Source organism: Canis lupus, chromosome 10, assembly GCF_048164855.1.
Source record: "Canis lupus baileyi chromosome 10, mCanLup2.hap1, whole genome shotgun sequence".
NCBI classification, from domain to species: Eukaryota; Metazoa; Chordata; class Mammalia; order Carnivora; family Canidae; genus Canis; species Canis lupus.
The window spans coordinates 52,600,573-52,625,904 of record NC_132847.1 but is presented as its reverse complement, the minus strand read 5'-3'; the positions used below and the strand labels follow the sequence as shown (position 1 = coordinate 52,625,904).

The window sequence follows — 25,332 nt, the reverse complement described above, 5'->3', positions numbered from 1 at the left end:
TGGGGAGTGGGGGTGGGCAAGCAGCACAGACTCCTGGTCTCAGAAAGACACTCAAAATGATATAGCTATGACCAGATACTTTCTTCTAAGTCAGCTGGGAAAAGTCAAGACTACAGGCCTCAAAGCCCATTGTCTCCCCCTCCCTACCTCACACACAGCACCCCTGGCAGCCCAGTCAAAGGGCTCAGTCATTAACTCCTAAGAGTCACAACAAGGACAGCGACTGGATCACACCAGCCTCTTCAGGGGCAGAGTCTACCTGGACTTGAGAATACCAACAGCCAAATAGGGTTTGTTCATCTTGCAGACACAGTACTCACCACGTCACAGTATGTTAATGTGAACTCCCAGGGGTTAGTTACCATGTCACATGTATTTCTGAATTCCCAGGGCCTAGCTTTAGGCTTGGCATTCACAGGGCCCTACTCATCAGTTGTAGAATAAATGGAGGTCTATTAGGATTTCAAAGAGAGAATTTAACACAGCAAAGTGACCCTGATTCTCCTTCCCCAAAGCCCACTGAAATAATAAAACAAAACTATTAATATTTAAGGTCAAAGAAAGAGGGAACAGCAGTGGACAATATATTTCAATGAAATTTTAGAACTTGGAATGCTAATGGAGCTATGGTAATTAAGCAGAAGCAATGAAGTTATAAATACGTGGGAGAAAGGAGAGTCAGTTCATTAGCTCCTCAAACTCCTGAGAGGGCTGCGCTTCAGCATTTGGGAGGAGCAGGTACTGTTGGAATAAAGCAAGGGCACAAAGCAAGTGATCAGAGCAATAAAACCCTTAGGCACGTCCTCCTCTCCCCCAATCCTCTTCAGGAGGTAGGTTCAGTCTCTAGGACTAAAATAAGGACACAAGGCACAGCACAGCGCATGGCAGAGTAAGGTGTAAAAACCAAAAGGAGATTTAATTAAAAGTCTACACACTACCCTTCCCCAGCCTTCCTTAACCCTCAAGGAGAATTCTCAGGTGCAACTGTAAGCTCTCAAAATGTTCTGTGTTGACATTTTGCAGTCCCCCAAAGCCTACTAACCAACCTACAGGAAAGCTTAATAATTGGCAAACACACCCCAACACATACAGTCCCTGCATCGTTAATTTTTTTAAGTGCCTCACTTTTAAATGTGAACACAAAGCCAGAGACACCAAACCAAAAGAGGGAAAAAACAAAGCAGTTGGAAATTTAAAATATGATAGAGTAAAATTTTATTTAAAAGGCTGAAATTTAATCTAGAGAAAGAGAAGGACAGCCCAGGTGACTCAGCGGTTTAGCGCTGCCTTCGGCCTGGGGATGTGATCCTAGAGTCCCAGGACTGAGTCCTGCGGGTTCCCTGCATGGAGCCTGCTTCTCCCTCTGCCTGTGTCCCTGCCTCTCTGTGTGTGTCTCTCATGAATAAATGAATAAAAAAAAATTTTTTTTAAAGGCTGAAATTTGGGATGCCTGAGTGGCTCAGTGGTTGAGCATCTGCCTTTGGCTCAGGGTTCCTGGGATCAAGTCCTGTATCGGGATCCCCACAGGAAGCCTGCTTCTCCCTCTACCTATGTCTCTGCCTCTGTCTCTCATGAATTAAAAAAAAAAAGAAAAGAAAAAAAGGCTGAGATTAAAAAAAAAAATTATGATAGTCAAGGATATATCTAGAAAGTAAAACATAAAGAGGGGGCACCTGGCTAAGTCAGTAGAGCATGTGACTCTTAATCTTGGGGTCAGGAGTTTGAGCATCAAACTTTAGAGATGACTTTAAAAAATGAAAAATTTTTAAATTCTCTTAAAGTAAGACAGAGATAGGAAATAATATAGAAAAGGATAGCAAATTATAACAGTCAAGGAGGTCCAACATCCAGTTACAGGAATTCCAGAAAAGGAAAAAACAAAATATGAAAAACATCTCAGATTTTAAATTTTTTTTTAAGATTTTGTTTATTCATGGGAGACGCAAAGAGAGAAACAGACTTCTTGCAAGGAGCCCAATGCGGGACTTGATCCTGGACCCTGGGATCATGCCCTGAGCAGAAGACAGGCACTCAACTGCTGAGCCACCCAGGCATCCCACATCTCACAGCCTGTTTGAAAGGATCCAGGAGAGCCAAGCATAATCAATGAACAAAGCATGGCACACCATGAATAAATGTAAAAATCTCCAGAAATGGAAGATCTCAAAAGCTATGGCAGGGTGGTGCACTCTAAAGTGGAAGAACACAGAAAAGCACAGGAATGCTAAAAATCAGGGGAGTTTATACTTCATTAAAAAAAGTTTAAGGGCGGGCAGCACCGGTGGCTTAGCGGTTTAGCGCCACCTCCGGCCTAGGGCCTGATCCTGGAGACGCCAGATCGAGTCCCACGTCAGACTCCCTGCATGGAGCCTGCTTCTCCCTCTCTCTCTCATGAATAAATAAAATCTTAAAGAAAAAAAAGTTTAAGGGCATCTGGGTGGCGCAGGTGTTAAGTGACCAATTAATTCTTGGTTTCAGCTCAGGTCCTGATCTCAGGTCGTGAAATGGAGCCCCACATCAGGCTCTGTGCTCAGCACAGAGTGGGAATCTTCCTCTCCCCACTCACTCACTCTCTCTAAAATAATCTTTTTTAAAAAGGGGAGGGTTAAAGATTTTATTCATTTATTTGAGGGTGAGCGAGAGATCAAGCACAAGTGAAAGGGAGAGGGAGAAGGAGAGGGAGAGCGAGAAGCGAACTCTGCTTCTGAGCAGGGAGCCTCCCTCCTGAGCAAGGAGCCCAATATGGGCCTTTTAAATATGACTCAATTGGGCACCTGGCTAGCTCAGTCAGAAGAGCATGCGACTCTTGATCTTGGGGTCATGACTTCAAGTCCCACACTGAGTGCAGAGATTACTTAAATACATAAAATTTTTAAAACAAATAAATGAGCCTGAGTGGCTCAGCTGGTTAAGCATCTGACTCTTGGTTTCAGCTCAGGTCATGATCTCAGGATTGTGAGATTGAGCCCTGTGTCGAGGTTGGGGCTCTGCACTCAGTGATGAGTCTTCTCGAGATTCTTTCCCCTCCCTCTCCACTCTTCTGCTACTCCCCCTGTTCATTCTCATGTTCTCTCTCAAATAAATAAAATCTTTTTTAAGAAGTAAATGTGATGATTCCAATGTGCTTGTATTACTTTGATAAAAAAATTTCATTTTAAAAATCTAGAGATAGAGGCCTTGTAAGAATTAAATCAATGGTAACAGAAGAAAAGATAAACAGATCTGAACACCTAAAAGCTGAGAGTCTATATGTCAAAAATTATTTAAAATATACTTTCAAAGCAAACTGGCACTATTGTAATGCTTATTTAAAATTAGTAAATACATAACTCAGAGGTATAAGGAAAGAGCGGAAGTATTTTGCTGAAACAACTGTGGAAGAGTAAGGAATGTTTCCATATCTGGAGAAAGAGAACCCAATAGCAAAATGAGCCTAACCAATAAGCAGAGCAAGGCCCACAAAAGGCTGACATGTAGTGGGAAAAGACAGGCTAGCAATTCTATGCTGGTCTCAGAAGGGCACATTACAAGATGATGCTTCTCAAAATGATCACATGGACTTCTTAACTTCTAACACTAGTTTATATAAACAGTAAAACATAAAATCAGAATCTGAAGAGTGAGACCCACACATTGGGCCTGAAACAGCGAACAAGAACCAAACTCCAGGACCACTTCCCTCAGAGTTCCTTCATAAAGGGTGTATGCAGCCCAGTTGACCACCACTCCACTCCGCTCACCCTGCAGTCACAAACTATCCTGAAGAGAAGTGCTTTGTTCACTGGGAAAGGTTCTCAGTATGAGCCTCAGAGACTAAGACAGATAGAAGAAAACCAGGCTTTGCTTCTTGGGGATAAGGGTCATGACTTTCTTAGAAAAACACCAGAAAAAAAAAAAAAAAAAAAAAACCACCAGAACTTCAGCTCTATTTGCCCCTTGAAGACAGAAAGTCCCCAAGCCAGCAAGAAACCAACCCCCCCGCACCTTACCCTGAAATGAATGGACCCAAAAGAAACTCCACAATCAGATCAGAGTGACAGGTGTTCTGGTTTGATTAGTTCATCAGCTTTGGCCTCTTAATGGTCACTGTAATTTTAAAGGAGATTTGAGGCTGAGGATCTTCCCCAGAGTGCTTTTGATTTCTCTAAACCATACAATGAGTCATGAAGAGTATCCTACTGACCAGGAAGTAGGAGGGTGAAGTACATTACTAAGAGATAACACAGAGTGTTCTGCACAGTCAAGTTTATCTAGGCCAAGGTCTACAAAAGTTTATAAACAGCAGAGAGCTCTTTGACAATGCAAGCACTCACACAGAGAGACAATTACTTACCAAGAATGCTACTCTTGGGACTTTGCACTTACTTTAAAGTAGGCCAAGGCTCATCTTTCTATCGGCTTATCAAGGTCTCTGACAGATATCCCACCAATACAATCAGGCTCCTCTCTGGCTCTAAATGGTCTCTTGATATGCCATCACGTTAAAAATCTGTGAACTGGTATAGCAAAAAGTTCCTGGACTTTTATGATTTCTATTCTAGAATGCAGTAACATACTGTTCTGTGCTGCTGAAACCACATCAGGAGCTAAGACTACATTTTATGACAAATAAAGGAACCACACTGCACCTGCAACCTTTTTGTGTGCCAAAATCAGATTTTCTTCAGGGTAATAACAAGTTCAATTTTTGTTATCCATCTTTCAACACTAACTCAAATTCCAACCTTCTCTTCTCCCTCTCTTTGGAGAAAACTGCACAATTCTTAATAGTGAGCCAAAAAAGGAATTGTAGAATTAATATCTGCAAGTTTAAAAAAGTGACAAATTTCTACTTTTGCTCAGACTTCCAATACAAATGACCTCCCAGCTACTAAGGCACCACATGTTCTGATGAAAAACACAGGTAAATCATTGTACACACAAGAACCAACCTTCAGGGCAGAATAAGATGGGAGAGCAGAAAGCAGAGAAGATATAATGAGGAGTGCCAAGCAACCTTCAAAAAACAAATAAAGTAGGAAAAAGTAGATAAAAAATTACAAAGAAAGCCTTTAAAAACAAAGGCAGCAGAGAAAAGAACAAAGTGATTAGGCAGAAAGACTAATCCATTAACACATAATATACATTTATCTTTTTAAAGGAAAGACCAAAAAGATTCAGGTAGGAAAACAAGCAAACATAACCAGGCTAGGTGCAAAGCTAACAGTCCTTTGTCCTCAGGAAAATAACCAGAACATACATAAACAAGGTCAATAAAGCCATGTCCCCATTTTGCCCTAAATTTTGAAAAGAAGAATGTGAGGTAGCAAATGCTACCCAGAATTTAGAAATCTTTAGAGCTCTAAATCAGAGGGATTTAAAAGGCTTACCGTGGGACCTGTATTTGGAGGTGATGATTCTTCTGTGCACACAGACAAGACAGAGAGGGAAGGCATCTGGGAGATCAGATCTGAGGGATTCAGGGTTGGCACCTCTGTGCCACTGTCCAAGTTCAAAGCTGAAAGCCCAAGAGTATGATGCCCATTGAGCTCACTGGCACTGCTTTGGGTGGAAGGCTTCAGGGAATTCCGGAAGGTGCCATTGCGGAGGCAGGATGTGCTATGGAAAGTGCTTGCCAGCTTGGCTGTCTTCTGATTGCTGTCATCAGAGTCAAGTTTGGGGAAGGACAGAGATTTGATATTGCTTACTGCAGGAATGGGGGGGAGGGACACTTTAGAAGACAGAGACATCTTTTCACAGTTGCCCAACTGTGGTAAGGTTATAAAGCCATTAGGTTTGTGAAGAGGCTTGATATCCAAGGTTGCCCGCTCCAGGGATGCCAGGACCTCCTCATCCTGTAACACAGATCCAGAGCCGTCTCTGGGCAAATTATTGTCTAATAACTGAGCCATAATGGGTCCAGTGGTTCCTACCAGAATGTTTCTCAGCTCTTCCTTCTCATCAATAGTTTTTAACTCCAGATTATCAAATGGGTCTTCTTCACACTCAAAGTCAGCAGGATTGAAATCTGCCTTTGTGTGGGGTGGGCTGAGAACTTTCTGTTTCATGGCACTGCTGCTAACCCGAGTCGGGGTGAGGATGCTGTTGTGCTGTAAGCTGGCAAGGATGGGGTTAATAGGAGGTGGCTTTGTGGCTGTACTGTGAGTCTTGGAGAAGCTCATTTTGCTGTCACCCTCTGGGCCACTCTTAGAATTCACTTTAGCTTCTACTTCCTCAGCCTTGCGTTCTGCTTCCCGCTGGGCTTCTTGGATTTTCTTAATATCTTCAGCCCACTCAATAGTTTTCTTTTCCAAGGAGAAGTCATACTGCAAAGACACAGCACAGAAAGGAGGTGTGAACCCAGGTGGTTGTCCCTCACCGACTCAATTCTTCCAGCGAATTCTTCCTCACACCAGCACAACAGAACCTTGGCAAGGCAGCATTTACGGTGTATGAGATGATCCCCAGTCAGGAAGACCAAGGCTTTCTAAGCTCCTTATATGGTTTAATCAAACTACACTCCCAGATTACTTCCAGAAATGAACTAATCATACATACCAGGCCAAAAGTACCTTGACAACCACTTGCCTTGCTTCTCTTCCCTCCCCTCAGGCCACTTCTCTTCCTAGAATTCTTCACTGGTAGATAAGCAGAGCTCGGCAGCCACCTATAAAGCTTTCCTGATGGCCTTGTCCCTTCCTCTGAAATCCTACATAGCATGTGTGTCTATTAGGTGATGTCAAGCAAAAGTGACCACATGTACATTTATTTAATCTTTAATTTTTTTCTAAACACTTCCCCCCAGCAATATCACAAGCCTCTTGCAGGCAGCCACTGGGCTTTAGATCCTCTCAGGGTCTCTATTATCTAGCACAATGCTGGAGACAGAGCCTGTGCTCAATAATAACAAGAGCCCCTAATATTTAAGAAGCACTTACCAGGTACCAGAAAAGATTCTAAACACTTTTTTGTATTAACTCTCTGGATCTTTTCAACAAAACTCTCTGGATCTTTTCAACAACCCTTTAAAGTGGGTACTGTTGTTACCCTCAATTTACAAGAGCCATGCCCAAGGTCATAAAGCTGGTAAGTGGTAGAGCCTGGATGTGAACCCAGGCAGTATAACTAGATTCTATGTTCTTAAACTACTATCTATTAAATTATAATGAACAGATTATACTCTAAATACAGGAAAAGTACTTACTAAGATATCTAGATGTCTAGATTCGAAGTAGGATTTTACAGTGCAAACTGCATAAGGATTCACTTCATGGTTGTTGCTTCCTTAACCATACCTTCACCTATATCACAATTTACAAAAATTTCATTTGGACATTGAAAAAAAAATACACCATTTACAAAAAACAAAATTTGGACAGCCCAGGTGGCTCAGCGGTTTGGCGCCACCTTCAGCCCAGGGCCTGATCCTGGAGACCGAGGATCCAGTCCCATGTCGGGCTCCCTGCACGGAGCCTGCTTCTCCCTCTGCCTGTGTCTCTGCCTTTCTCTCTCTCTCTCTGTGTCTCCCATGAATAAATAAATAAAATCTTTTAAAAAAAAAATTCACCTTGGAGAGGAGAAACAAAACCTGGTGTTCACTCTAAAGTGAACATAGACATAAATAATGTCTATATGCACATTCAAGGCTAAAGAGACAAGAGGGGGATGGGCAGGAAAGAAGCCTACATGCACAGACAAGAATTTTAGAGCACAAGAAACTTTGGTCATTCCCAAGCTTTTCAGCTTCAAACAACACAAGAGAAGCCTGGAAATGCACACATCAAAGTCTGTTCAGCCCCTGAGATGGCTGGCTGGCTCAGTCTGTGGAGCATGCAACTCTTGATCTAAGGGGTGGGAGTTCAAAGCCTCGTGTTGGGCATGGAGCCTCCTTATTAAAAATAACAACAACACCTTTAAAAAAGAAAAAGATGTTGTCCATTTATACCCCTAAGCCAGCTGCTGAACCCCAGAAAGGCCACCTGGGCAATTATGGCACTTCCTTTCTACCACTAATGGGTACAGTGAAAAAAACAGCACTGAGCAGACTGCTGCTTCTAACCAGTAGAGGAAATCAATTTTGCATCTGGCTCCTTCCACCAAAAAAAGGCTGTAACCAACTGCCCACTGCCTATAAATACAGGTCCCTGAAGTTTAACACTCAAGAACTAGAAATTTCTTTCCTTTTTTGTAAAACCTTTATTGACTTTTAATTACCAAAGTAATACAGAATACTTGGAACACAGGAAAAAGACAGTAGAAATATTACAGTGAAAAAATAAGAGTGTGGTTTGAGTGCACAAATAAGTAACAGCAGCATCTAATATTTATGGCATACCAGGAACCACAGTAAATATTATAAAAGTATTACTTTCTTTAATCCTTATACCAACCTTAAAAGTTAATTATCCCCATTTTATAAATGAGGATATGGTGGCCTGGAGGGCCTAAGAAATATGTACAAGACGACACTGTTATTACATGGCAATTCAAGTTCATGAATGAGTGATACCAGATTCTGCTCTAAACCATGACACTAACGGCCACCACAATTACTATTCAATGAAAGCTTTGTAGGCCCTAAGTGCAAGGATTACTTGTGTGCTTTACTGGCTCACTTGGATGAATTTTTAGCTGAAAACTCAAGTCTGTACAGTCATGCAAGGGAAAATATGACAAAGGGGGATCCCTGGGTGGCTCAGCGGTTTGGCACCTGCCTTCAGCCCAGGCATGATCCTGGAGTACCAGGATCAAGTCCCACATCCGTCTCCCTGCATGGAGCCTACTTCTTCCTCTGCCTATGTCTCTGCCCCCCCACCAACCTCTCTCTCTCTCTGTGTCTATCATGAATAAAATAATAAAATCTTAAAAAAAAAAAAAAAAGGAAAATATGACAAAAGTCACAGGAAGCATCAAGGGATCTGTCCAGAGCCCTAGGTGTGACTCTTGTCAACAAAAGCAGACCAGCACCAATACTACAACCAAATCCCCCATGGAGGCCCAGATAGTCAAAGTTTAAAGGTACTATATACAATTAGAGAACAAAAATATTTCAACTGTTCCACACAGGAATGGAGCTCAAATCTCCTGCTTTTTTATTAGTGGGTGCTATGAATATAGTGAGCACAGTACCATGCATTTATTAATGCTTTATGCTGATCAAAAAAATAGAAAATTCCCAGCAAAGAGTAACACAACAATATGGGATTCAAAACAAGTTTTCTGGATGAATCAATGAAACACTGAATAAGAGGAGAACTATTAAAAGAAAATAGTTTTTTTAACCCTATTTTTAAAAGTAGTATCCTGCACACAGAGAGGTATTTCCTGACATTTGTTATTGCCAATAAAAAAGTCACCAGATAAACAGAACTATGTAAAACTTTATACGGGAAATCTGTGTCTCTCTTGGCCCAATAACCTCTCCATACACAAAAGGGTTATCAATTCAGTATTCAAAATTATATACAATGTTCAACATCATTAGTATAATTAAGAAAATACACACCAAAACCACAGTAAGAGACCATTGCAAAACCCACAAGGATATATATAATCAAAAAGATGGATAAGAAGAGTTGGCAAGGATGTGGATAAATTGTAACCCTCATGCACTGTGGGGTGAGACTCTAAAATGGCAGCCACTTTGGAAAACAGTGTAGTGGTTCCTCCCTTTTGGAAAGGTTAAACAGTTACCATAGGACAACCCGGCAATTCTACTTATGTACCCAAGAAAATTGAAAGCATACATCCTCACAAAAACCTATATTCATACTTTTTTTTTTTTATATTCATACTTTTATACCAGCATTATTCATAATAAAAAGTGGAAACCACCAAAATGTCCATCAATTGATAAATGGAAAAACCAAATGTAGTGTATCCATACAATGGAACATTAATCCATAAAAGGAATGACATACCAATACTTCATTCATACAACATGGATAAACCTTGAAAACATTATGGTAAGTGAAATGAGTCAGTCACAAAAGACTATCTATTGTATTATTTCATTTACATGACATGTCCAAAATAGCCATATCCACAGGGACAAAGTAGATTTAGCAGTTGCCAGGGGCTAGGGGCAGAGAGGGAAATACAGAGTAAATGCTAATGGGCACTGCATTTCTTTTGGGGATGACAACACTACTCAGGAATTACACAGTAATGATGGTTATATTATACACTTTGAATATACTAAAGACCACTTATGTGGAAACCTAAAAAGGTGAATTTCAATGTATGTGAATTATATCTAAATAAAGTTATTATTTTTAAAAACAAAACTGAACTTCTCCCATTTGATTACCCACTGCATACAGACTAGAAGATAAATATTTCTTAGGGTAACATGGTGGCGCCTCAGAGAATCCCCCAGAAACAAAACTCCTTTGCCAGAAAGTCATATATTTAAAAATCTTTAATCACAGAAAGAAGTGTCTTACAGGTAGTATACTTTCCTATTTTCCCATGACTCTTTCTCTAAACTGTAAGCTCAGTGAGGACAGTGATTAAGGTATTTATCTCTGTCTCCAGCCCTAGTAGAGCACTGCTTAAAAGTAGGCACTCAATAAATGTATACTGAGGGAAGAAAGGAAGTCACATAATATAAGGCTATTTGCTGCTTTCAAGTAATTCTATACATTTCTATAGAACTAAGCTTTAAAGATGAAAGGATTGGGCAGCCTGGGTTGCTCAGCAGTTTAGTGCCACCTTCAGCCTAGAGCGTGATCCTGGAGACCCGGGATCGATTCCCCCGTCGGGCTCCCTGCATGGAGCCTGCTTCTCCCTCTGCCTGTGTCTCTGTCTCTCTCTCTCTGGGTCTCTCATGAATAAATAAAATCTTTTAAAAATTAAATGAATGAATGAATGAATGAATAAGAAAGGGTCAAGAAAGAAGCTATTGAGGAGAAGGCATTTAAGCACAGTCTAGAAGAATACACAGATTTTAACAGGCAGACAGCTTTTGGTACAGTGAGAAAGGGAAAACATTCCAAGTGGAGGTTATATAGCTCATGAGAAAAAGCATAGAACAATACACAACACATGTGGTGTGATCAATGAATTGGTAGTAACCTGGTTCATAGGAGGTATGGAAGAGATGATAAACTGAAATATTTTACCACAACCTTATGTCTAGACTCAGTAAGGACTGGAGAATCGTTTAAGTATTTTTTTTAATAGGGATGTAACAATTTGAAACTTTAATTTAGGAATATTATTCTAGAAACAATATGAAAAATACAAAAAAAAAAAAAAGCCACAAGCAAAAGGATCAATTAAAGAGGCCACTGCAATAGTCTAGGTTAAAAATAATAAATAAATAAATAAATAAATAAATAAATAAATAAATAAATAAATAAATAAATAAATATGAACTGGACGATAAAGATGAGACACAGCAGAGAAATATATTTCCCAATTTGAGTGACCAAGAAGATAATAAGGACATCAAAAAAGAGAAAGAAAAGAGGTGAATATGCAAGCCAGATGGACAGTGGGGATTTGTTTCAGACAAGACACAGAATCCCAGGAATATATAGTCTAACAGACTGCAGATCTATAACAGATATATAAACATATATAAGTGTGTATGTATGTGTGTGAGAGAGAGACAGACACACAATGTGAGCCAAGCAACAGCCATAAGAAATACAAATAAAAGATAGGAGAATGGTTTTGTCCCTACTTTACTATATATCAAGTTCTCTTTAAATTTTTAAATGTGGGATGCCTGGGTGGCTCAGCAGTTGAGCATCTGCCTTTGACTCAGGGCGTGATCCTCAAGTCCCGGGATCGAGTCCCACATCTGGCTTCCTGCATGGAGCCTGCTTCTCCCTCTGCCTATGTGTCTGCTTCTCTCTGTCTGTGTCTCTCAAGAATAAGTAAATAAAATCTTTTAAAAAAATTAAATACATAAAAATAAATTTTTAAATGCACTAAACTTTAACTAAAAATGACCACTTACCTGTACTTCTCTGACCACCTGCAAACAATCAGGCAAGGAGAAGCCAATAGGAAGACCAACTTTAGCTGGTGTTTTGAATTTGTCTCCTATCTTAAATGGGACATCATCAAGGTAACTGAAAGTCCCTACAATCAAAAATAAAGTAGAAAATATCAGCAAAGAACTTTATTATTTGTTTGCTATAATCTTATACCTAGGATACAACATTAATTTATGCTATCCTAAAACTAGAAGTTATAGAGATTTGCTCCTCTGACTGCTTACCTTCTCCTGACCCTAGATTTCTGTGGAGGAAATCTTACTTGCGCCTACTTGATCTTATTAGGGTTTATTTTCAATTATACTTAGTGTAAAAGCCAAAGTACTCACAGAAGCCAAAAAGGCCTCCCCAAAGCCCACCATCCCTCTGTTCTCAACTCTTTCTTACCTCCTTGCTCATTGCACTAACTCATGGTAATTGTTCTTCAACCATGACGGGGTCAAACCCACCTTAAAAATCTTCAGTGGCTACGTCCCCTATCTGTAATATTTTTCCCCTTAAATATTCACATGACTTATTCCTTCGCCTCCTTCAAGTCTTTGCTCAAATGTCACTCTCTCATGAGACTTACTCTGGCCACTATATTTAAAATTACTACCTGTTCTTCTTAAAAAAGGGGTGGGGGTGGGGGGCACTTGGGTGGCTCAGTGGTTGAGTGCCTGTCTTCGGCTCACGGCATGATTCTAGGTCCAGGGATCAAGTCCTGCATCGGGCTCCCTGCAAGGATCCTGCTTCTCTCTCTGCTTCTCTGTCTCTTTCATGAATAAATAAATAAAATCTTTAAAAAAATTAAATTACTACCTCTCACTGCAGTACTCCCATGTTACCATCTATCCTTTCTACCATAGCACTTACTACATTCTAACATACTAAATAATTCATTTTTAGATTATATTTATTGTCTGGTCCAATAGAATGTAAGCTTCTTGCAGACAAACATTGAAGTCTATTTTATTCACTGATGTACTGTCAAAACCTACACATATTAGGCACTTAATAAATACTGCTGAACTGATAGAACCTCCACAAAACAATCTTGACTAGGATTTCTCTACTTTGGAAAGAATAATTTCTAATTAATACAAAAAATTACATTTTTTAAAACCATATTCTGTAACAGATGTGGAAATATTCAAGAAACAGCAATTATGAAAAAAGGAAAACTAGGGGCACCTGGGCTCAGTCAGTTAAGCGTCTGCCTTGGCTCAGGTCATGATCGAGGGCCCTGGGATCCTACCAGCCCCTTGGGCTTCCCTGCTCAGCAGGGAGTCGGCTTCTCCCTCTCCTTCTGCCCCTCCTCCCTGCTCTTGCTCTCTCTCTCTCAAATAAATAAAACCTTAAAAAAAAAAAAAAAAGGAAAAAGGAAAATCAGACAAGAGCATGGGAATCACAACAAGATTACCAGGAGACATAAACATCTACAACTGACCTGCTTTAACTCCCTGAAGGTTCTCTGCCAAACAGCTGAATCATACAGAAAGACCAGGACATTATCACTCATTTATAGGGTCAGACAAAATAAGAGAGGCTCTTGTATATGTCTCTAACTACCTATACACTCCCAATTGTACATGGTTTCTTTTCTGGACCAGGTTTGGGGGTTAACTTACTGGCAGAATTACCAAGGACAATGAAACAGTTCCTGCTTTTTGACTATTAATAGCTAGCAAAATAAGAATTACTTCTGGGCCTCACACCGGTATATTTTCTTGAATGTTCTTGGACAGAATAATACAATTTAACAATTTTTCTGGGAAATAACCATAATTATTAATATTCTAAGAAAGCTTCCTAGTTGGTCCTATCTTTAGAAGTACTTTCTCAGATGACAATGCCTGTCATATTCCCACCCTTTTTCACTTGATTATTTCTAGTCCTTTAAGAATGAGCTTAAGAATTCCCTTCTTGGCAGCCAGTGGCTCAGCAGTCTAGCGCGGCCTTCAGCCCAGGGCATGATTCTGGGGACCCAGGATTGAGTCTCATGTCGGGCTCCCTGCATGGAGCCTGCTTCTCTTCTCTCTCTGCCTGTGTCTTTGTCTCTCTCTCATGAATAAATAAAATCTTTAAAAAAAAAAAAAAAAAAAGAATTCCCTTCTCAATCTCAGAACACCCAGTTCATACTAGCTTGTCAGGTCTTACCACTCTGTATGAATAACTTCCTTATACTCCGCCTTGAGACTCTGAGTGAGAATTTGAGAGAGAAATGTTTCATATCTACACCTCCCAATTTCAGCATATTATCTGGCAGATAAGATGCTCAATAAGCAAAGAACAAATAAAAAAGACATGGTCTCACACTTCTTTCATATTTAACTCTCACCCCCCCCCCATGGCTAACTCACATTCAATTAATATTTATTACAATTCAAAATGGTTTACCTAAAATGGTAAGGCTACTCATAAAAATACACCCCACCAAAATATCCGGTACCATCACAGCTTGCCAAAAAACAAGTATTGGTTACAAAACTAAAACCCTCTGTCACTTACAAAATTCTTTATATTGTAGAGATTAAAAGCAAAGTTCTCTCTAATGTAAAAAAAAAATTTTATCTGTCTTCCATGAAAAAAGGTACTCAAATTTTACTGAAAATTAGATTTTTAACTTTATCTAGTGTCTTGATATGGAGATAAAGCTGAAACTAGCATTTTCTAAGAAGCACTGGAAAGATTTACATTTAATCACAAAATTCAGTCTTTCATTTCAGAATGTTCAAAGCAGGTTAATTACAACACACACACAAATACACATACTGAAAAAATCTTACCCATAACACAAGCATATATGATATACAAATATAAGAAAACTCATCCACAATAAACTAACAAAATTTTCTTAAATGAACAGCTCTATTGTAGAATGGTGATGGGAGCAGAGGAAGAAACTATCCACAAAAAAAGTAATATAGTTAAGATACCTGAACCAAATGAGACTATCTTTCAAAGAGTGTTCAGTTTCCTTGCCTACCTTTCAGTTAGGAAACTGACAGTGCTGTATACACTGACGACTTATATTCTATAAATCAAAGTAGGCCCTGGCTTAGGGACAGAAAGATCAAATATTACACCTTTAAACAACTGCTATTTCTCTTCCTTAACACCAATTACAGGTTTCTGCTTTAAAAAGCAGTTTCATTTCACTAATAACGCCAATGCCAAGGTCATCTGGCACAACCCTCTAGCCTTCCCTGGTCTTAGTCCTTTAAACTTTGTTCGTAGGAAACGAGCCAACAGTTACGTGATTATTGGGGGGAGGAGGTAGGAATAAAGGGCAAAAAGGCATTTACGTGCACCTGGCTGACTCAGCTGGTAGAGCAGGGGACTCTTGGGTGTAGACCTTATTTTAAGATAAAAAAATGGGATCCCTGGGTGGCGCAGCGGTTTAGCGCCTGCCTTTGGCCCAGGGAGCGATCCTGGAGACCCAGGATCAAATCCCACGTCGGGCTCCCGGTGCATGGAGCCTGCTTTTCCCTCTGCCTATGTCTCTGCCTCTCTCTCTCTCTCTCTATCATAAATAAATAAAAATTAAAAAAAAAAAAGATAAAAAAATATTTGAGGGTGGCTCAGTCAGTTAGGCATCCAATTCTTGATTTCGGATCAGGTCATGATCTCCAGGCCACAGGCTGAGCCCCCACAGGGCTCCACATTGGGTGTGGAAGCTGCCTGAGACCCTCTCTCACGCTCTCTCTCTGCCCCTCCTCCACCCCACCCTGCCACCTGCATGCAAGCACTCTCTCTTAATAAAAAGAAAATCTTTGGGACACCTGGGTGGCTCAGAGGTTGAGGCTTCGGCCTAAGGGAGTGATCCTGGGATCCTTCCTGATCCAGTCCCACATCCCGCTCCCTGTGGGAAGCCTACTTCTACCTCTGCCTATGTCTTTATGTCTCTCATGAATAAATAAATAAATCTTAAAAAAAAAAAAAAAACAGCTCGGGCAGCCTGGGTGGCTCAGCAGTTTAGCGCCGCCTTCAGCCCAGGGCCTGATCCTGGAGACCGGGGATCAAGTCCCACATCGAGCTCCCTGCATGGAGCCTGCTTCTCCCTCTGCCTGTGTCTCTGCCTCCCTCCCTCTCTCTCTTTCTCTCTCTGTCTCATGAATAAATAAATAAAATCTTTAAAAAAAAAAAAATCTCTTAGGGGAACCTGGGTGGCTCAGTGGATACAGTGGATGGAGCATGCAACTAGATCTCAGAGTTAAGTTCAAGCCCCACATTGACTATAGGGATTACTTTAAAATATTTTAAAAATAAATAGCTAGGGACACCTGGGTGGCTCAGCAGTTGAGCCTTCCACCCAGGGCATGATCCCTGAGTCCCAGGATCGAGTCCCACATCGGGCTCCCTGCATGGAGCCTGCTTCTCCCTCTGTGTCTCTGCCTCTCTCTCTCTCTCTCTCTCTCTGTGTGTGTGTCTCTCATGAATAATAAATAAAAATCTTAAAAAAAAAAGCTAAATGGGTAAAATCCTTTTTTTTAAAGATATTTTATATCTGAGCCTGCTTTTTAAAAAAAAAAATTTTATTTATTTATTCATGAGAGATACAGAGAGAGAGGCAGCGAGAGAGAAGCAGGCTCCTTGCAGGGAGCTCGACGTGGGACTTGATCTCAGGTCTCCAGGATCCCGCCCTGGGCCAAAGGCAAGCACCAAACCGCTGAGCCACCCAGGCATCCCATGAGCCCACTTTCTTAAGTTCAGTTTGGGAAAAGAAAAAAAGTACATCTCTGATGACTGTGGCTACAGAAGTTCCTTGAAGTCAGGTTCTGCATATCACTTTGATTTATGCCATAATGGAAGAGACTAGGCTGAAAATAAAATATTCTCAGGATGAATCCTGGGAAGGCTTCATTGTGTTTTCTTTCAGAATTTCTTTCTGAATTGCTGATGTGCTTTTAATCTTGTTACCTGCATATTTTCCTGAAACAAAGTGACAGTTTCAGGGGAGAGGGGCAATGGATCCTCAATGGAGGATAGAAACTAGAATATGTGTAATTCAGGTTTTACTATGAATTCAAATTGAGAATTCAAATCAAAGTTTTTGAAAAAGAACATCAGTAAAGACCAAACTTAAAATTAAGTGAAAGATACAATTCCATGACTGGGTATCACTACCTAAAGCCACTGCATCAGCTTTACTTTTAAGATTTTATTTATTTATTCATGAGAGAGAGAGAGAGAGAGAGAGAGAGGCAGAGACATAGGCAGAGGGAGAAGCAGGCTCCATACAGGGAGCCCAATGTGGGACTCGATTCCAGGACTCCAGGATCACATCCTGAGCCAAAGGCAGACGCCCAACTGCTGAGTAACCCAGGCGTCTCGCGTCAGCTTTAAAATTAAATAAGAGGCGACTGGGTGACTCAGTTGGTTAAGCATCCAACCCTTGATTTCAGCTCAGGTCATAATCTCAGGGCTGTGGGCAGCCGGGGTGGCTCAGCGGTTTAGCGCTGCCTTCAGCCCAGGGCCTCATCCTAAAGACCCGGGATCGAGTTCCGCGTCAGGCTCCCTGCATGGAGTCTGCTTCTCCCTCCGCCTGTTGTCTCTGCCCCTCTCTCTCTCTCTCTCTATGTCTCTCATGAATAAATAAAAATCTTTTAAAAAATAATAATAATAATAATCTCAGGGTTGAGATGGAGCCCCAATGTGGGATTCTGCACTCAGCAAAGAGTCTGCCTGAGATTCTCTTCCTCTCCCTTTGCCCATGTCTCTAAATAAATAATAAACACATAAAGTTAAATAGACACACATGTAGAGAGATGTACACAAAACTATACAGATATCTGCTATAGGATGGGATGTGAAGTCACAAGAAAATCCTACTCACACCCTAACAACAAAAGCCAGCTAACCTACAAAATCACCTTTTTCATATACAATGTCTGGCATTCAATCAAAAATAAAACACACCAAGAAGAAAACATAATCTATCAATAAGAGAGGAACCAGTCATTAGACCCAAATTGAGGAATAGCCAAAATATTGAAATCATCAGAAAAATTTAAAGTAACTATAATAAATATGTTATATAGGATCTAATAGAAAAGATGAATTTGTGTGAGCAGATGAGGAATTTTTTTTAAGATTTTATTTATTAATTCATGAGAGACACAGAGAGAGAGGCAGAGACGTAGAGAGAGGGAGAAGCAGGCTCCCCACAGGCAGCCCAATGCAGGACTCAATCCTCGGACCCCGGGATCATGACCTGAGCAGATGGCAGACACTCAATCACTGAGCCACCCAGCCGTCCCGCATATGAGTACAAGAGAGAGAAATATAAAAAGACAAAACAACAATGCTAGAAATGAAAATGCAGTATCAGAGAAGAAAATCTTTACTAGTTCATAACCAGGCTATATGGATAACCAGAAAATACTTAGCAGAAGAAAGAATCAGAGAAACTGAGGTTAGGTCAAAAGGAATTAACCATACTGAAACACAAAGGGGGAAAAAAAATGGAATGGAGCCTTAAGAGATCTTTAGGACAATATCAAAAAGCCTAATACATGTATGGTTAAAGTCTCAGGAGGATAAGAAAGAAACAAGGGGGGCAGAAGAAATGTGAAGAGAAATAATGGCTGCAAATTTTCCCAAAGTGATGAAAGATCAACCCACAGATCCAAGAAGTTTAGCTAACTTCAAGCAGGATAAATACACAGAAAAATCACACCACGGCACATCATAGTAACAATGCTGAAAACAAAGATAAAGAGAAAATCTTGAAAGACAGTGGGGGAGGGGGAGCAATAATTAAATGATGACCAACTTCTTTACACTGTAAAGCAGTAACAGATCAACTTTTAAAACAATTCAAAGTAAAATACCTTTTTCTATCACTCAGCAGAAAAAGTATTTCAATATCCTAGGAAAAATTAAACCAAGGGCAAAATGAACGAACCTCCCTTAGAAGTTAGCTGGTTCAGGCACCTGGTGGCTTAGTGGTTGAGCATCTGCCTTTGGCTCAGGTCATGATCCCAGGGTCCTGGGATCGAGTCCCACATCAGGCTCCCTCTGCCTATGTCTCTGCCTCTCTCTGTCTCTCATGAATAAATAAAATCTTAAAAAAAAAAAAAAAGTTAGCTAGCTCAATGGTCATAAATAGGACAGCATGGCCTTTCAAAGGAAAGGGTTTAGTTTTATTAAGTATTATCTGATTATACAGATTTATTTTTTCCTAAATTAGAATGTCAAGGCATTTTCTCAGATACTAAAAGAGGAATTTATTTGTTTGCTGGAAACTTTTTCTTAGATGAAACAAGTGGAAAATAAGTTAAAAACTAAAGAGCATTGACATTTTAAGCACCAGACTTCAAGAAAGTCCTGATTTAAAATAAGCCAAGAAAAAAATAAAAATAAAAATAAAAATAAAAATAAAAATAAAAATAAAATAAAATAAAATAAAATAAAATAAAATAAGCCAAGGATCAGTTAAGCATCTGCCCTTGGCTGGGGTCATGATCCCAAGGTCCTAGGATGGAACCCTAAATCAGGCTCCCTGCTCAATGGGAAACATGCTTCCCCCTCTCCCCACCCCCCGCTCTTGCTCTCTCTCTCATAAATAAAATCTTTAAAAAAAATACTAAGCCAGGGACGCCTGGGTGGCTCAGAGATTGAGCATCTGCCTTCGGCTCAGGGCATCATCCTGGAGTCCCGGGATGGAGTTCCATACCAGGCTCCTTGCATGGAGCCTGCTTCTCCTGTCTCTGCCTGCCTCTCTGTCTTTCTCTCTCTCTCTCTCTCTCTCTCTCTCTCTCATGAATAAGTAAACATCTTAAAAACAAAACAAAACAAAAAAAACCCACTAAACTAAGCCAAGGGTTTGCATTTTACATAATATAAGAATATATATATATATATATATTTTTTTTTTTTTTAAGAACAATATTGTTAAAGGTCTTTGAGAATTGCTTATTCTCTTATTCTGTTATCTAGGGATATGTAGTTATTAATGACAGTGGAAGTTCAACCTTAGCTAAAAAAAAAAAGAACCTGAAGGTAAATCAAATACTAGTCAGAAGACAGAAGATAGCACAAGATATAGTCAGCTCAAATATTTAAAAAGAAAAAAAGCAATTTAATATCCAGTTATAAGAGCAGATGTTACCTCCTTGTCCACACCCTAAATGCCCTGGAAGAATTACACACACACATACACCTACTAACCCCTATGGGCCAGTCAGATAATACCTACCTTAGGGAGAATCAATCCATAGGCCTATAAGCTAGGCTGTGCAATCAGATACTCCTTTGGCCAAAAGATGGAAAAACTTTAGCTATATGATGCTAGCCATTTAAACTGAAAGATCAAGTAGCATGCAGCATCACAACAGGATTGGCCATTTTTGACCCTACGCATTCTATACAAACAAGCCAAGAAAGCAAGTCTACAAACAGAAGAATAAAAATGGAGCATGCCTGCAGAGAAAAGCAGTAAGAAAAGGCTACGCAGCTTCCTGAGAGATGGAGGGAATTCGAGCCTTAGTTTCCTGGCTAATTTCAGACTTGTAAGACCAGGTTCAACTTGACTTCCTGCATTCATATGTCAGTAAGACTGCTATTCTCCACCTCCTCCTTTTTTTTGCCTATTTCCTTTAATTTCTATTCCTTAAACTACAAGATATCTAAAAACATAAGATTCTTTACTCTAAAAACTTTAAAGCTATAGAAATTCAAGTAGGAGCTTAGCAGTTTGAAGCAGAAGAAGCTGAAAAGAGAAAGAAAAATCTTTTCTCAGGGAAGCACCTGGGTGGCTCAGTTGATTAAGCATCAGACTCTTGATCTCACCTCAGGTCTCGATCTCAGGGTTGTGAGTTCAAGCCCCATGTTGGGCTCCAGGATGGGCATGGAGCCTACTTGAAAGAGAAAGAGAGAAAAGGAAGGAAGGAAGGAAGGAAGGAAGGAAGGAAGGAAGGAAGGAAGGAAGGAAGGGAGGGAGGGAGGGAGGGAGGGAGGGAGGGAGGGAGGGAGGGAGGGAGGAGTTAAGGGAGAAAGAAAAATCTTTTCTCGAATTTTAGGTAGAATGCTTCACTTAATAAAATTTTGGTAAGGAATGTAAGGAGATGGAGGAATTTCTAAAAATTCTTTATTGATAACTTCAAAATTAGAATCTTCTCTCTAAAGTGTTTAGCTGGAACACCATAACCTGGAGTCCATCTTATTTTCACTCCAGTCAAAAAGGACTTCCCAAAGTGTCAAGATACATTGCTTATCTTTTGAAATAAGTTCAACTCTTTCATTTTTGCTATTTTCTCTCCCCAGAACTTTCCTCTGTCCTTTGCTCTGTCTTCTCTTTTTCCCTAAAAAAGTGATCCAGAAACAACTTCAGATCTGCCTTTTACTATCATTTGAATATTTTGAAAGTATTGTCTAATAATCCTTAGACAATAAGAAATAGCTTACCTGGCAGATCTGATGCCTGACCTGCTATAAAGAACGCAAATTCCAGATTCTGAGTAACTTAACTCCAGAAGGATTTAACAAAACACAAACAAATGATATATGTAAGCATATGCACAATAATTCTAAATATTAAACTGTTGTATAAAATATCTAAGTTAGAACCCCAATGACTGCTGCTGCTGCAGCCTGACTCAGTTGACTGATATGATCAAGCAACCAGAGAGCAGCACCAATATATTGTCATGCAGTCTGGCAAATCATTCTTACAAGGACATGATTTTTAAAATGAAGATCAGCTTTAAAAAAACTTTTTGTTTTTAAAGGGGAAGGAGAAACAGAGAAAGAATCTTAAGCAGGCCCAGGGCAGAGCTCAACATGGGGCTCAATCTCAACCCCAAGATGATGATCTGAGCAAAAATCAAGAGTTAGATGCTTAACCAACTGAGCCACCCAGGTACCCCCCAAAACCCTTTTAAAAAAACTAAGTTGTTTGGATATTTCTGGTATTTAATTCTTCTACTGTATGAAAAGAGGGTCTAATTTTAACTTCTTAAGCACCTCCATTCCTCCCAAATGCAGATAATAAAGTTTATTAATGTATTCAATTCTGGAAGGTCATAACTTAAAAAAGGATGATAAACTATTCATTTCAAATGCAAAATTGTAGCTACCACTACTCACATTTCTGTAATTACTAATCACGGTTTATTTGCAGTAATTATGTCCTATCACTGTGGGGCAGGGAGAGGATGACAGGGATGGACACTAAACCAAAACATTAAAAAAAAAAAATTAAGTGTTAACTATAGATTTAGAGTTTTTCCACACCTGAGATGGCAAAGACCTATGACCAGAGAATAAGAAAGAGAACGTAATATACTTCAATATACTGCTGAAGGGAGCAGTTTAACGTCTGCCTTTGGCCCAGGGCGTGATCCCGGGATCGAGTACCACATCAGGCTCCTTGCAGGGAACCTGCTTCTCCCTTGGTCTGTGTCTCTGTCTCTCTCTCTCCATGTCTCTCATGAATAAATAAATAAAATCTTTTAAAAAAAAAATACTGCTGGAGAACAGTAAAAATAGGTAGGCTACCTACCCATCTCTGGTAATTTTAAGTACAATAACCACAGAGACTCTAAAGTTTATCTACTTAAATACTTCAATATTAAATTACCTGAAATCCACTGGAATGTATATGCTACACTGTTGTAGAACTTTTTCTCAAGCTGCTCATTTAAATAAACATAAAGAGGCACTTACACAATGCTAAGTGATTTCAAATCCTCTGATCAAGTCATAGCTTTAAGCATGATATCTAACAGTCTACTTACCATGAATATCTCCACCCAACTTCTTAGAAGCCATTTAGAACCTGAAAAACAAAGAAATATTTTTAAGCACACGATGTTCTGGGGGGGTATAAACAAATCACTAGAGAAAACTGAGACTACAAAAAAGAAACCAGAGTACTGTCCTCAAACTTCTCAGTCCCAAAATCTCAAAAAAGAAGAGAAAGGAAGAGATATCAGTTTTTCAGAGAAAAATTAAACATTTCTAAAATCTGCATTTCTAAAATCTTCTAAATAAGTATGAGAAAAATAACATACTAACCATTAACCAATTTATATATGGACTATCCAAAGGAAAAAATTACAGGCCACATACCTTCTTGATACAAACTACAAATATGTCAATAACAGATTTTAAAAAAATCTCTTTTCATTCAGTAATGCAAACATAGACCTTATGCTGGCAAGTAAGTCTAATAGTAATTTAAGTGGGGAGTGAATGACAATCCTCAGTACTGTTTAATTAGTATAAAAATGTTTTAAGTGAAGGAAAAAACAAAACCACACACCTTGGCATTTTCACACCTTATAAAAGTAGGTATGAAGTCCTGTCTTACATAAATAATCTGAGTTCTTCAACCTGAAAGTCTATCACCCCTGATATGGTATTTATACCTCTAACTTAAAAATGTAAGCAGAAAAAAAAATAAGGTTAGCTATATGAATTTATGGTCTATTATCTATTAGCCCACATTACAATACACTGGAAGGTATCATACTGAAAAATAATCTACACTCCAATGAAAGTTAAAAAAAAAAAGGAAAAGGGTATTACATCTATCTTGTGAAAATTACTCAAAATGGAATTAAAGTCTGCACAGGGTTTTTTTGTTTTTTGGAGGTTGTTTTTAGAAATTAACAAACTGATTTTTTTTAAGTTGTATTTATTTAAATAATCTTTATACTCAAATGGGGTTTGAACTCATGATCCTGAGATCAAGAGTCTCGTGCTCTTCTGACTGAAGCAGCCAGGCACTCCCATACACTTTTTTTTTTAATATTTTATTTATTTATTTATTTATTTATGTATGTATGTATGTATGTATGTATGTATGTATGTATGAGAGAGAAAGAGAGAGAGAGAGGGGCAGAGACACAGACAGAGGGAGAAGCAAGCTCCATGCAGGGAGCCTGACGTGGGACTCGATCCCAGATCTCCAGGACCACACCCAGGCTGAAGGCCACACTAAACCACTGAGCCACCGGGCTGCCCTCCCATACACTTTAAATGGATGAAGTGACAGAGGCACCTGGGTGGCTCAGTCAGTTGAGCATCTGACTCTTGATTTCAGCTTAGATCATCTCAGGGTCCTGAGATCAAGCTCAGTGTTGAGCCCCAGCTCGTCAGTCTGTCAGTCTCCACGCTCAGCACAGAATCTGCTTGTCCCTCTCCCTCTGCTCCTCCCCCTCACTCTTTCTCTCTTTCTCACTCTCTCTAAAATAAACTTTTAAAAATCTTAACTAGATGAATATGATACACTGCCACCACAACATGGACAAACTCAAATACATCATGCTAAGTGAAAGAAGCCACGCTCAAAAGGTTACACATTATATGATTCTACTTAAACTACAGGAATAGAAAATAGGTGAAACTATAGAAATAGAGAAGTAATCTGGCTACCAAGGATTATAAAGGATAGAAAGTATCATGTAAGGAGCACCTGGCTGGCTCAGTCCATAGACCACCCAACTCTTGATCTCAGGGTTGTAAATTTGAACCCCACAGTGGGTGTAGAGATTACTTAAAAATATTTTTTAAAAGTAATAAAAATTTTTTAAAGTGGCTGCCTTTAGGTGGTAGGTCTAGGAATAATTTATAATATTTCTCTACAGTTTCTGAACATTCTAAGGCAAACGGGTATTTATTTTATAATTTCTTTAAAGTTTTACTTTATTTTTTTAACATTTTATTTATTTGAGAGAGAGAGAGAGCACAAGCAGGATGAAAGGCATAGAGAGAGGGAGAAGCAGGCTCCCCACTGAGCAGGGAACCCAATGCAGGACTCAATCCCTGGACCCTGGGATCATGACATGACCTGAGCTGAAGGCAGAGGCTTAACCAACTAAGCCCCCTAGGTACCTCTAAAGCTTTTACTTTAAAAGTTTTAGTTTTGGGGCAGCCCCTGTGGTGCAGCGGTTTAGCGCCGCCTGCAGCCTGGGGTGTGATCCTGGAGACCCAGGATCCTGGAGATCCAGGAGTCCCACGTCAGGCTTCCTGTATGGAGCCTGCTTCTCCCTCTGCCTCTGTCTCTGCCCCTCTCTGTCTCTATGAATAAATAAAATCTTAAAAAAAAAAAAGTTTTAGTTTTCCAGAATGATATGAGAACAAAATATTCTGATACTCTAATTAATTCTCTCCAATGGAAAGTTAAAATTATAAAGTATATAGATCATCAATTCTCAAAGAAACAGCAACCATACTGAAAATGATTAAAACTTTTCCTAGGGATCCCTGGGTGGCGCAGCGGTTTAGCGCCTGCCTTTGGCCCAGGGCGTGATCCTGGAGACCCAGGATCGAATCCCACGTCGGGCTCCCGGTGCATGGAGCCTGCTTCTCCCTCTGCCTGTGTCTCTGCGCCTCTCTCTCTCTCTCTCTCTCTCTC

The 25,332-nt window shown here is 39.8% G+C and overlaps 1 protein-coding gene across 5 annotated transcripts in view; it reads right to left on the bottom strand.

Moving 5' to 3' along the window:
* Window positions 1-25,332, bottom strand: part of UBAP1 (ubiquitin associated protein 1) — an 84,967-nt gene that overhangs the window by 3,659 nt on the left and 55,976 nt on the right. For 3 of the 5 annotated variants that reach the window (XM_072841695.1, XM_072841697.1, XM_072841698.1), the window contains 2 exons: window positions 22,709-22,749; window positions 5,370-6,305 (listed from right to left, as the gene is read on the bottom strand). In XM_072841695.1, the coding sequence (XP_072697796.1) occupies window positions 5,370-6,305; window positions 22,709-22,749 (977 nt within the window). Of the gene's footprint in view, window positions 1-5,369; window positions 6,306-7,183; window positions 7,281-11,947; window positions 12,073-22,708; window positions 22,750-25,332 lie in introns of those variants that run through there. The other 2 variants (XM_072841696.1, XM_072841699.1) reach the window with 2 other exon arrangements.